Raw genomic sequence first — 12,360 nt, 5'->3', positions numbered from 1 at the left:
GCCCCCTGCACATTTGTATTTGAATGAATCTCCGTTTTTACAGGCACACTTTCCACAAACTTTGCTCTGATGTGCTGGGACTCTTGTGCGTAAAGTTCTCTTTCGGAGCACTTTTCACCAAAGTGTTTGTGCGCTGCGGCGCAGGCCCGAGGAGAGGCTTACCGGAGGTTTCTGTGGGGAGAAGAAGGGAGCCAGACAGGCGGCAGCCGCCTCTGTCTCGGCCTCGGGGCAGAGGCAGTGCGAGCCAATGAGAAGGAGACATCCACTCCTCTGCGTCCTGCCCGGCTCGGCTCAGCTCGGCGCGCCCTGTAATTAGGAGCTCTGGTTGGGTTGGGCGCCGCCACCGTGGACAGCCTGGCTGCTGCGTCAGGGGAAGAAAAACAGTGAGAGCGCACAGACTCTGGAGGCAATCCGGCTGGAAGATGAACGATCAATCCTCACCTGCCTTCGAGGACAAGAAACCGAGCCTGCCCGTGGCGGGGAGCTCCATCTCGGCCACTAAGAACTCCCCGACCCTGCCAGAGTCCTCCTCCACCGACATGGGCTTCTACAGCGCGCAGGATTTCTACTCCGGGCAGCAGCAGCAGCAACAGCAGCAGTACGCGGCGCAGCACATGAACCCGTACGCGTACCACCACTACAACCTGAACGGGATGGCTCCCGGCGGGGGCTACCCCGTTGGCAAAGCGGAGTACCCGTACCCGCACGTCGCGTACCGGGAGCACGGCGCGTTCAGCAGGGAGGTCCAGTCCGCGCTGCAGGAGTCCGGTGAGTTAAGTCACGCGTAAAAGTTACAATCCGAGGCTAACTATAAAGGAAATCTTCATATTCTGGTCTGTAAAAGAACAAAACGAACATGAAAACATCACAAAACTTGCAACAATTACGCACAGATGACCGCCTCCTTAACGAGTCGCTGCGTAAGATCCTCCAGAGCCGCACTGACCACCCGAGGCCAGCTCACGTCTGGCTCTGCTAACCCCATAATTGCGCACGACTTTTACGCACGCTGCAGTTTTAGCTGATTTTCCACATTCGACCTAAACTTTATATGGGTCACATTTCACTCACATAGTTGCCAGTAATTCCCAGAAATTATCTCATTGATAGATTTAAATCGATTTACAAAGGAAATGTGCTGTTATGTGTAAATACACAAAGGTAGAAATACATGAAAAATAATACATATAACTCGTTATTTCTCACAAATCATACTGTCATCAGCATATCAACCTCTAATTAAATATCACGAGTCTGTGTGAACTGCAATAGATAATGTTTCCACGCCTTGTGAGTTCAGGCTGTGCAAATTCCAAACAATGTGTTTAGGTGCGATTAATTTCGATTAATTCCCAAAGTTTGTATGATAGACCAATTTAATCAACTAACAGCAAAAAAGATCTGGTATTCGGAAGAACACAAACACACAGAGACATTAACATCATCGGCAAAAGCGCTTATCTCAAATGGTATCATTATGGCAATACCAAACAAAATGATTGTGTATCAGACTTATATACATTTACACAGGAAGCTTTATTTACACTGGAAGTTTATGATGTTTTCAATTAGCAATTTAGCCAGGTCTTGTAAGTGATTGAAATAAATGTAGAATCATTAGGAAAAGAAATGCTGATGTTATCAAACCATAAAAACACTGTGGGATCATTTCTGAATCAACCAAGATATAGGTTGATTATAATATGAAAAAAGGGGACGATTATTCATTACTCATAATTACAGGTTTATTACAAACATTTGCCTGTGTAAAAATGTTTTTATTCACAAATTCAAAAAAAAAAAAAAAAATACATTTTATTGCTGCAAATTCCAATAAGGTTCCGTAGAGGCATTTCTCTGGGGGGAATTGTAGGATAATTTTTCATTGTGTGATGTGAAGAATGTTTATGTCCCAATGAGTGCGAGCGAGCCGGTTTTCTCAGATTCATTTCAGATTTCATTCCAAAGACGAGGTGCTGATTGGCCTCAGGGCCTTTTGGGTGGAAGCCAGGGACAAGTTCTTCTTTCGACTTTCTCACATTGTTCTTATTTGAAATGAAAACCTAATTGATTTACAAGTGGCTGCTTTACCTGTGCAGCAGGTAAACTAAACAGTCGGTGCAGAACAAACAATCTGCGACAGTGTTTTATTGAGTGGTGCCACCGACTACACACGCACACACACACATCCTGTGACAGGGCGAAGGCTCTCCGAACTTCTCCAGATGGACTTTTGGCTTTGTAACGCGGATAATTTGCTTTCTTTCTCGTGCCTCGTGTTGAACTCGGAGGGAAACTAACCCGATAGACTGGTGCCTGTTTTTGACATTCCAGTTGGGAGGGGACTCCTGGAAATGACCCCGGGGGACTTTGGCCCTCAGCCACGCACCTCAGGTGTCACGACATGTCAGTCAGCCCTCACTTTTGAATAATGATGAAAACACGCGTCTTTATCACGCACATGGCCGCAGACAGACACACCCACTTCCAACAAACAAACAGCACATACACTCCAAAAACAATCAGGTACATGGAAAAAAACATACACACACACATACACACACACACACACACACACATATACATATATGTATATGTGTCTGTGTAAACAAGTGCTGAACAATTCAATAATCTAAGTAAGTAATTGGACAATCTTGAAATAACTTTTACTTCCAACTTACATATATATGATTGGAATTCTGATCTGGGACAGCCAGATTCTCGTCCGGCCAGATACACACACACACACACACACACACACACACACACACACACACACACACACACACACACACACACACACACACACACACACACACACACACACACACACACACTTACACACACACACTGCTTGTTTTATGATCAATGAGTATCTCAGATTGTGTAAGTGATGAAAACATGTGAGTTAAACATTACATCATCAATTTTTGCGAATCAAATTTTTGGTACTTTCAAGATGTCTTATAAATAGATTCTTCTTTTCAGCCCAATAGAAAATAAATGTCTACAAAATAAATATAAAAGTGTGTGTGTGTGTGCGTGCGTGCGTGCGTGCGTGTGTGTGATGAACAAGAAAAAATATTGAATTTATTTATTTATTCATTTATTTATATTTAGTTAGTTAGACAGTTGCGTTATTTGTAATTCTAACATATTGATCCATGAACTTGATGGATTGTGTGTCTGTGAAGCAACGTTTGTTAAGCTGCTCGCTGCACTGGCGGCTCAGTTTGTACACTGCAACAACCCGGATTTGAACCCTCCGCCCTCGGAGGTCAAAGGTCAAGACTCAACCCGATGCAATAACCCACCAGTTTTTCCACACTTGTATAATCTAGAATTGGGTGCTAAAGCGTGTGGGGAGGACAGGCGTCCATCACTTGTAAACAAATACGTCGGGGTTGGTTTTTATAGTTGAAGGAGGAGAAAATGAAGAAATCGGATACAAGAATAGCAGCGTGAATTGTGTACAAGCGGACCTTCAGGCTACATGAAAAGCACCTATAAATCTCTGTCTTCCTCCCCAGCTGTGGGACACACTGAGACCAAAATTATAAGTTCAGAACGCTGCAGGAATTTCTTTGAAATTTCAGGGCTGCAGCGGCTATTTTGGTCCTGCCTCTGCCCCGAGTCAGATCATTGTTTGTGGAAGTGTCAGAAAGTCTCACACAGCTTTTTCTTTCTTTCTTTTTTTTTTGCTCTCCCCTCTCAGTGAAAGAGGAACCAGACGTGGAGGTTCGAATAGTCAACGGGAAGCCCAAGAAGGTGCGCAAACCGCGGACCATCTACTCCAGCTACCAGCTGGCGGTCCTCCAGAGGAGGTTCCAGTCGGCTCAGTACCTGGCCCTGCCGGAGCGCGCCGAGCTGGCGGCGCAGCTGGGCCTCACGCAGACGCAGGTGAGCCCACAGGGACACTTTTCTACAGGAATCCGAACTCGGGGAGGGGGGGGGGCGCAGTTTGAAGGGGTGAAGCGAGATGGAAGTGTCAAGTGAGGCGATGCCGGCGGTTCAACTGTCAGTGAGAGTTCAGTGATTGAACAGGTCAAACCTCCAGGTGAGCGAGGTTTACAGCAGGTAGTTCACGCTTCATTCGGGAAGGCATCACATTAAGTCACTTGTGCATCTCTGCGTTCACTTCTAAGCCACTGGTTCAGCTCCAGGGGAAGTGCGGGGGTCAGGGGGGGTTACTTTTCCCAGCAGGACTGTTCTTTGACAAAGTGATTTGAGGGCAACACTAATAAAAATGTAATTTAAACATTCATTTTCATCATCAAATTTGTTGTAAATGTAATGGAGAACAATTAAATGATACAGTATGCTTTAAAAACCATCAGTGTAACAACAGTGACAGGCTATATATAAAGACTCGGTACATAACATGAGAAAAATCAACAATCCTCACAGCATCGATATAAATTTAAAAAAAAAAATCCCTGAACATCAACATTACACACAAAATGTACAGCAATGAGTCTGGTAAATCATATTTAATGTACTCTTTTAGGCAATATATTATTTCAGAGAAGAGTAGTGCTGAATAATGTCAATCTTTAAACAAAAATAAATCCCCTTTAGAGCATTTTAAAACTAGGAATATGGTGATTTCGATCAGTTTTAGGCCACATTTCACGAGATGTCAGTGTGTGATCGGATGCGAGAGGTCTTGAAGTACGTAAAATATTCATATAATCTGCTGAAGCGTAAAGTTACTGTAGAAAATTAACACTGTTGAGTAAAACTGTGATTTTAAATTATTTTCAAATAATGTTGACAATGGAGATTTCATGCAAATGTATGCATTAATAGATTTTTATACATTTAAAAAACTATTTTAGGAAAGTGTTTGTAATAATAAGTATTATATTTATGGAAAGAAAGAATTCAAACAACGTCAAGTTTAAGATTAATTCGGATTCAGGAAGTGATTGTCTATTCGACAGGTCCAAAACAAATAACTGACTTAATAATGTCATTGCACATCTCAGTTGGAAAACCATTAACTCCCATGTGGAGTTGAGTTTCTGTCCATCTGACGGATGTAAATCTCCCCCTTTAGCTCTGCTTGGTTTAACTTGTGAAAAATATGCGGCGCCTCTGGGATTTCTAAAAGAGAAAATAAAGGAAAACAGTGAAGAAAAATATTACACCTCCTTGGACCGTTTTTGAAATGATAAAAGAGCTGAAATTACTCATTTGAAGCTGCTTAGATATACATTTTTATCTTTAAAACATTCAGATTTTTATGTTGGCTTCCACTTATCCAACATGAAATTTAAAAAAACAAACAAGTTGTTTGGATTATTTGTATCTTTAAAAAGGTTCAAATTTGTTTGCAAGCTTTAATATTTCAGTGTCTGCGCTTAACTAAACTGAGCTAATCTGAGTTAACAGGACTCCAGATTTAATTACTGTTATTGGCTTAAGAAAAAAAACCAAACCTACAAAAAAGCCCTTTTAAAGCGTGTCCGATTATTGCCGTTATTTCTAAAAGGTTGAAATGTTTACATATGCCTGCTATTTTTTTCAATCTCTGTACCGAGCTAAGCTACGCTAACTGGGATCCCACTGTAATTAGAGGGCTATGTTCCCAAAAGAAAGGTCATTTGAAGCTGTTTAGATTGTTATTGTCATCTTCAAAAGGGGCAGATTTCTTTCGCGCTAAGCTATGCTAGGCTAACTCGCTGTTGGCTGTTACTCAAGAGCTGGTGTCAATCAACAAGTCACGTCTTTCTATGAAACAACTCTCATTTCTCAATACACTCGGTTTGAGGTGTTGCCAGTTATCAGGCATTGATTTTTTGGGGGGATTTTTACTATAAAACTACCAAGTCCCAGGCGTTTATGGACTGAGAGCCATGACACTCCAGAAAAACTATTTACTACAGCTGTGGTGTGCATGTGCAATAGCAGCGTTTCAAGGTTGTGTTTTTCCCTGTTTACATGGATATGGAGTCGGAGCGTTTTCACTTGAAAACGGCCTCAGTTGATCTCCAAACATTTGAGGAAAATGTGATTTAATGAAATAACTCATAACTCTGTGGGAAGCTGAAACACTCTTACAGGCTCACGGGCATCTTTGATTCTTGAATTTGAATCAAATTTGAGAAATGATTCATCCACATTTCATTCCCTTCGTTCCAGGTAAAGATCTGGTTTCAGAACCGCCGCTCCAAGTTTAAGAAGCTCTACAAGAACGGAGAGTTTCCACTGGGGGAAATTTCTCTGGAACAGAGTCCAGAAGCCAGCGATTCCATGGCCTGCAACTCTCCTCCGTCTCCGGCCGTGTGGGAAAACAACAACAGCAGCAACAGGAACGGCAACGGCGGAGCGAGCGGCGGCACAAATGGCGGCGGCGGCGGAGGAAGCAGCGGTACAAACAGCGGCGCCATCAAGAATAACGCAATGCAGGAGCCCACCAGCAGGGGGCAGGGTCCCTACCAGCCTCCGGTCGACTCCCCATCTGCTTACATCGGGGAGTACGCCCACCAGAACTGGTACCAGCAACATGCCGCACATTTAAGCCTGCAACAGTCGGGTCAGACGCATCATGCAACGCCGGCGCCGCCGTCGAGCGCGCAGAACATGGGAGCCGTCTACTGAAGCTAGAAGATTGACTCATGTACGTTTCGACTGGAGCCTGAAGCACGGGGGGGGGAGGGGCGATCCGAGACGCCGCCTGACAGTGATTCCAGTTTGGACTGGCGTTTTGTGAAAGAGGTTTAAAATCTGGATTGAAAAGAAGCGTCGTTTTGAACTTTCCCCTCTTATCCACTGTCCTCAATTCTATGAACTCACAGCCTAGCGGTGGTGGTCGACCGACTCATACTGACATCTTTATTTGAAATCACTGTTAACAGATGATATTTTGTATATTTGATATATGACCATATTTATGCTACAGTCTTTTCTTTGATGTTTATGTCTTTTTAAAGTAGCCTTAAATTGTTTAGTTTTTTCCATATTTCTTTTTTTTTTTTTTTTTATCAATGATAAAACCAAAAACTACTGAAAACTGTAGCTCAAGAACAAACAACCCATCATTTGTGACCCTTTAGCCATTATCCCAAAATTAATAAACTATTTCACAGGTAAAACAAGGATTATGGTCATTTTAAGCACATTTTAACCAAGTGTCTATGTTAATTACTCCAAATGACTGTACTACTGACTTTGCTTCAAAGTAAGAAAGATGAAAAATTACAGACATAACGTTGTTGTTTTCCGTAAGTTGGCTGTCATAATTCTCTTGGTGTCAAAACGTGACTCCTGGGCAGAGAGGATGACACTTTTCGACTCTCACAATAATCAACGATCAATGACAGCCTTTAAAAGCTGATTTTACAACATACAATCCCATAATCACAGAGTTGGAGCAGGTTTCTCTTCCAGGAGAAGATCTATTGTCCAGCAGTGTTGCCATTCGTACAATAATCATCGTATTTGTATCTGATGATGTGATTAAGCCTTTTCTGTTTTGACATCCTAAATCCCTTAATACCAGTGGGATGCTATTAAACACTCGGGACCTGATCTACTGGAGGTTTTGCGTGTTCAAGCTTGACGTTGCACACACGGGGAGGCTGATCTGTGAACACGGCGCTCTGAAGTGAGCATTTGCTTTCACCAATGCGGAGTATCTGGCGTGTGTTCCAGTTTGTGCAAGTTTATGCTGATGGCTTCATCTAAAACTTTGTGATTTACGACATCTTTAGAAAGCTTGTCGCGGTTTAAGATTGCGTCAGTTTTTAAAACATTTAAAGTCGTACAATCATGCCCATATTGATTATTTTTTTTTTACTTTTCTGTAATGTTCCGGTATGTTTGACACGTCCGCTCTGTGATATCACATTTCTTTTTGTGCTTATGAGGGCTTAGCACTCGATCCGACCATTACTTCACTCAAACCAAAAGTACAATCTATTACTTTACCTCGCTTTAATCAGGATCTTAGTAAATCAGGCCCATAGAGTGACTTTACTTGCCTATTGCGCAATAGTAGGCTTCTTAATTTGCATAAAGTATATAATAATTTCCTTCAAAATGCAATAATTTTGACTGGTACAATAATCCTTCATTTCTCACCTGGTTACACTTGTGCTTGGAGGTTTTAAGGTTTAGATTGGATGAAATAGAAACTTAAACTGGAGGTTATTGTAATCAACCAGGAACTCGTAAAAGTATGCTGTGATGCCGACATGATGGCAGCCAAGCTGCTACACACTAAAAAATATTGTGACATTAATACAATTATTCACTCTGGCTCACCTCAGTCATCTCCCATCATTTTCTATTTTAACTAGATAATTAGCTAAATCAACTAACTGTCAGTTTCTCCACTTTTTCCGCTCCCCAAAATATCATTTACAGCAACCTCTTCGTTTCTGACCGTGGTTGATTGAACATCTTAAATCACTTGTTACCACGGAGAAATATTCTACAGATAAACGAGTTCTGTCAGCGTGGAGCTCAAATCCTTTGACCGAATAACGACACAGCTCCCCGTATTGTAGTTTGCAAATTTCATTGTTTCCAACATAAATGCAAAGGTATTGAAAACAGTTTTGGCCTTTTAACGTTTTCATGCATACTGATGCACACGGAGCAACTTCCCTGAACAAAAACAGATGTATCGTGTCAAAGCGGATTTGTTCGTGGCACAAATGCAAACGGGACACGCAAACCAGGAAACATTTTCGTTCTGGGTTGAAGAAGTTCCCCTTGAAGAAGTTCCTTGTACTACGTCTGAACACCGAAACTGGTAAAGATTCATGTTTTTACGTGGATGACTCAATCCTTCTGACAAACCGCCCGATCGGGTCGGCTATCAATGCAGCGGTGACCCGATGGCTCGCATCTCACAGCCGATCGGGAGACGATGCAACGTTGGCGTGGGAAAATCTAGCTATGACCTGATTTGACGTTTGGCCACATTCTGGTTTCACAAGTCAATTTGTACAGTCTGTGCGGGTAACAATAGAGGTAACCAGGGCTGATACCAAAAGGCGTATTTTCCAATGAAGTTGGTGTGATTCATAACCTGCTGATTGACGTTTCTCATCGCGCGGCATTTCCCTGATTTTTCCTCATAATTAGATGAGAAATGGACGTGAAGATCAAAATCTAGTCCTGCTCTTGTTGGGGGTTTAAAAAAATTTGTGTCTTATGTTGGAGCCGTGTGCCTCGCGTTTTCTTTTCTTTTCTTCTTCTAGTTTTATGAGCAAAGCTTTGCACTTTCTCAGCAAGTCTCCCTCCAGTTGTTGATGCAACATTTGAGGCATGATTTTAGACTTGCACGTGCTCCGACATTAGATGCAAAGTTACGCAATTGACGTCTGACGTGTCATGTTGGCATCCGGGACATGTTCGGCTCATCCAACCTCAGCATAGAGGACAATTAGGGAGTGATGGATGGAAAGAGGAGCAGCCAGTCCATCTTTCTGTGGAGAAGATTCTCATGAGATAATCGCCGAGGGTTACGACCTCCACTTGATACGTCAACCACCCAGACGGTTGTCAGGAGTTTGGATTTTAGAGTGTGGTGACACAAAGACGGAGTAGATCAAGTATTCCCAAGAGGTTTGAAAGACTTAAAGGGATTTTAGCTTGCAGTGGCAAAAAAATAAAAATAATTTAAATATAAAATGAGGCACAGCTGAAGCCAAATATGAGTCAAACTCTAAAAATGCAAATAAATGCTCTACAGTAGAGTTAACATCTTTGTATTATTACGAATTGCCTCTTCAAATCAGGATTTCTCGTCAAATTTAAACGGCGATGTGACCTTAACGCACCCATTCCCTCAGTATTGACGTGTGACAAGTGTTTTCATGTGTTAGGGCCAAACAGTAACTCCCACGAGAAGCAAACCGATTTCCATGTGTCACAGACACTTTACTGTCCTCTAAAAACCATTTCTGAGGTCAAAAGGAAAAGCGATTTGGTGCTAAAAAAGAAAAAAGAAAAAGTGTACATATTGTATTCCTTGTGCTGTACTCAGGTTCTTTATTTATAGCGTCAATTGTAGCTGTGACTTAGCGCCATAGTTTGTGCAGTTTTGTCTCCTGAGAACGACAAAATAAACCCTGTTGTGTGTATTTGAATCGTCTGCTCATGCGTCACTTTTTTTTCGTGAGCGCCGCACAACAAACACGAGGGCGTCTCGCTGACGGTGCTCTCCCGGTGCGCCTGTCACGACTGAGTCAGACGGCAGATACAGGTTGCGCCCATCCATATATTTTGTGTGTGCGTGTAAAGGAGTTTGTGGGAGGTGACGGCGCGGCAGACACTCTGGAGTCTCTGGATGCTAATAACACACCGCCGGCACTGAAAGAGACGGGTGTACGCCGCTTTCATGTGGCACACAGTTGGAAAGGGGAGGAGAGATGACTCTGTGTGTGTGTGTGTGTGTGTGTGTGTGTGTGTGTGTGTGTGTGTGTGTGTGTGTGTGTGTGTGTGTGTGTGTGTGTGTGTGTGTGTGTGTGTGTATCTATGACAAACACAGCACTCCAGGCTCCAAACCCACAGGTTCGCCAACAAAAGAGGGCGTGACGAGGAACAAACAGCCAGGGATGCTTTAAAACATTATCTGGTATTTGTGTCACTTCAAAAAATGATTTGCCATCGCACAGGTTCATCTCATACATTCTGTCCATTCATTACTTTGCCCAATTTAAAGATCAATACACATCTAATTACTGCATTGAAGACATAAAGCTGGCAGTCAATTAACTAAGCATTCCGGCTGAGTGGCTCCACTTGCTGTACTTACTAATTATCATGTGATACCTTGTTTCAACCAAACAAACAAACAAAAAAAAAGAACAAGAACAGGCTGAACTGGAATGACTGGAATGCAGACGGCATCGCTCAGCCAAACGATCAAATTGAGGTTTACACGAATGTCATCAACCCTCATGAGTGCCGATAGCGACACGTCCACACCGAGTAAAAATCAGTTTAATCTGATTGAAAGTTTGCAACCCGACTGTTGCGGAATCCCTAGGAGTTCTCGAGATGTTCGGCTCAATCTGCAGGAAAAGAAGCTTTAGAGGCATTTTGAACACAGATCCCAGTGGAAGGGTGGCAGGCGGCATCGAGTAGCCTAGTAATTAAGACAGATTACAAAGTCTTCAAAGGGACTTCTTTTCAGGGGGGGTGGGGTTTGGAGGATGGGCCACCATCATGAAAATCTCCGTTTATAAACCAGAAAAACACACTATAAGTGAATAAGTTGTGCAAAACTTTGGTATTTAGCTTTTTGCAACTCAACATGGTCTTTTTTTCTTATTTTTATTTTCCTTTGAAAAAAAAAACCCCAAACCAAACTGCAACTGTGCATTTAGCCAGTGGCTTCTTGATACCATAGAGATGATGTCTTGTCAGATATACTTACAGGTCCCTCTTGATACAGACGGGGAAAAAAAACACCTTAAATACGTGTTGGAAAAAGTAAGAAAGCTTTGGGCGTCTTACTTCTTCATCGAAAGGACAACGCTCAGAAAACTGTCTAAATTTAACACAATTTATCATCAAATACTTTCTACATTGTCCCCAAAATATATGACCTGTAGAAGGAATCTTGCAGCGCTTTTAATCACAATCTTCAGCAACCGTATTACATTCGCTGTTAATGCTGCAACGCCACGTGCTCTGGATGTTAGCATGTAGCATTCACGCACTTTCTATTCAGGCGAATTCCGTTCCGAGCACAACTTCAAGGGTTCGTCGTCGTCCAGAGCGAGATAAGAGCTTAAACGATATCCCAACCAGCCCGGGCACTGCTCGCAGCAGCCCTCGTTTTCGATGCAAAGCTAACATATAAAAACTTGAGTTGATGTGGTTGTGCTTTTCTCCAGCGCTGCAGCTCCAACTAGTGGTGGGCAAGTGCACGACAGCGGATGAAATGCCCACTGGGCTGCAAACGGACTGCGTCTGTAAAGTGTAAGAACGGTGATAAAATGAGTGATTTGATCCCCAGAAAATACAGATTTCGTGAGGAAAATCAACGTTTTCACCAGACACGCCGGGTGTAGACCCCGAACAGCGCAGATCCACTAAGACCCCCTCCATGTTTGTGGAGGCTTTTGCCTTCCTGTGCTGAGCCCTGGGCTTCCAGGTGTCAGGGAAGAATGCAGCCCAACATCACAGGAGACAGACGGAGAGGGCAGACAAGGACTTGTAGCGACCTGTGACTGCTTCTCCACCGGAGGGGGCCAAGAAAAAAAAAAAAAGCTTTTCACCACAGTCATTGTGGGTTTTTCTTCTAACAGACAGTCGACTGCTTTTATTCATGCAAGCAAAGACAAACAGGCCAGGTGGTGATGTGATTTTTTTTAATTTCTTTTTTTTTATGTTTTT

The 12,360-nt window shown here is 42.8% G+C and overlaps 1 protein-coding gene across 1 annotated transcript; it reads left to right on the top strand.

Moving 5' to 3' along the window:
- Nucleotides 1-328: 328 nt before the first annotated feature.
- LOC308124485 (homeobox protein Dlx3b-like) lies at nucleotides 329-9,616 on the top strand. The gene is made up of 3 exons (XM_080487495.1): nucleotides 329-768; nucleotides 3,716-3,900; nucleotides 6,145-9,616. The coding sequence occupies exons 1-3, from the start codon at nucleotides 423-425 to the stop codon at nucleotides 6,601-6,603; spliced, it is 990 nt and encodes a 329-aa protein (XP_080343621.1). The 5' UTR covers nucleotides 329-422; the 3' UTR covers nucleotides 6,604-9,616.
- Nucleotides 9,617-12,360: the final 2,744 nt, after the last annotated feature.

The sequence above is a fragment of the Lipophrys pholis genome, assembly GCF_963383615.2.
Source record: "Lipophrys pholis genome assembly, chromosome: 19".
In the NCBI taxonomy this organism is placed as follows: Eukaryota; Metazoa; Chordata; class Actinopteri; order Blenniiformes; family Blenniidae; genus Lipophrys; species Lipophrys pholis.
Note: the sequence above shows the minus strand (reverse complement) of the source record. Positions and strands in the feature narration are given on the sequence as shown.

Bases quoted from the DNA above. Each gene is read 5' to 3' on its own strand.
- LOC308124485 (XM_080487495.1), top strand. From the start codon at position 423: ATGAACGATCAATCCTCACCTGCCTTCGAGGACAAGAAACCGAGCCTG. The intron at 769-3,715 runs GTGAGTTAAGTC...CTCCCCTCTCAG, and splicing joins GTCCGCGCTGCAGGAGTCCG to TGAAAGAGGAACCAGACGTG. The intron at 3,901-6,144 runs GTGAGCCCACAG...CCTTCGTTCCAG, and splicing joins TGGGCCTCACGCAGACGCAG to GTAAAGATCTGGTTTCAGAA.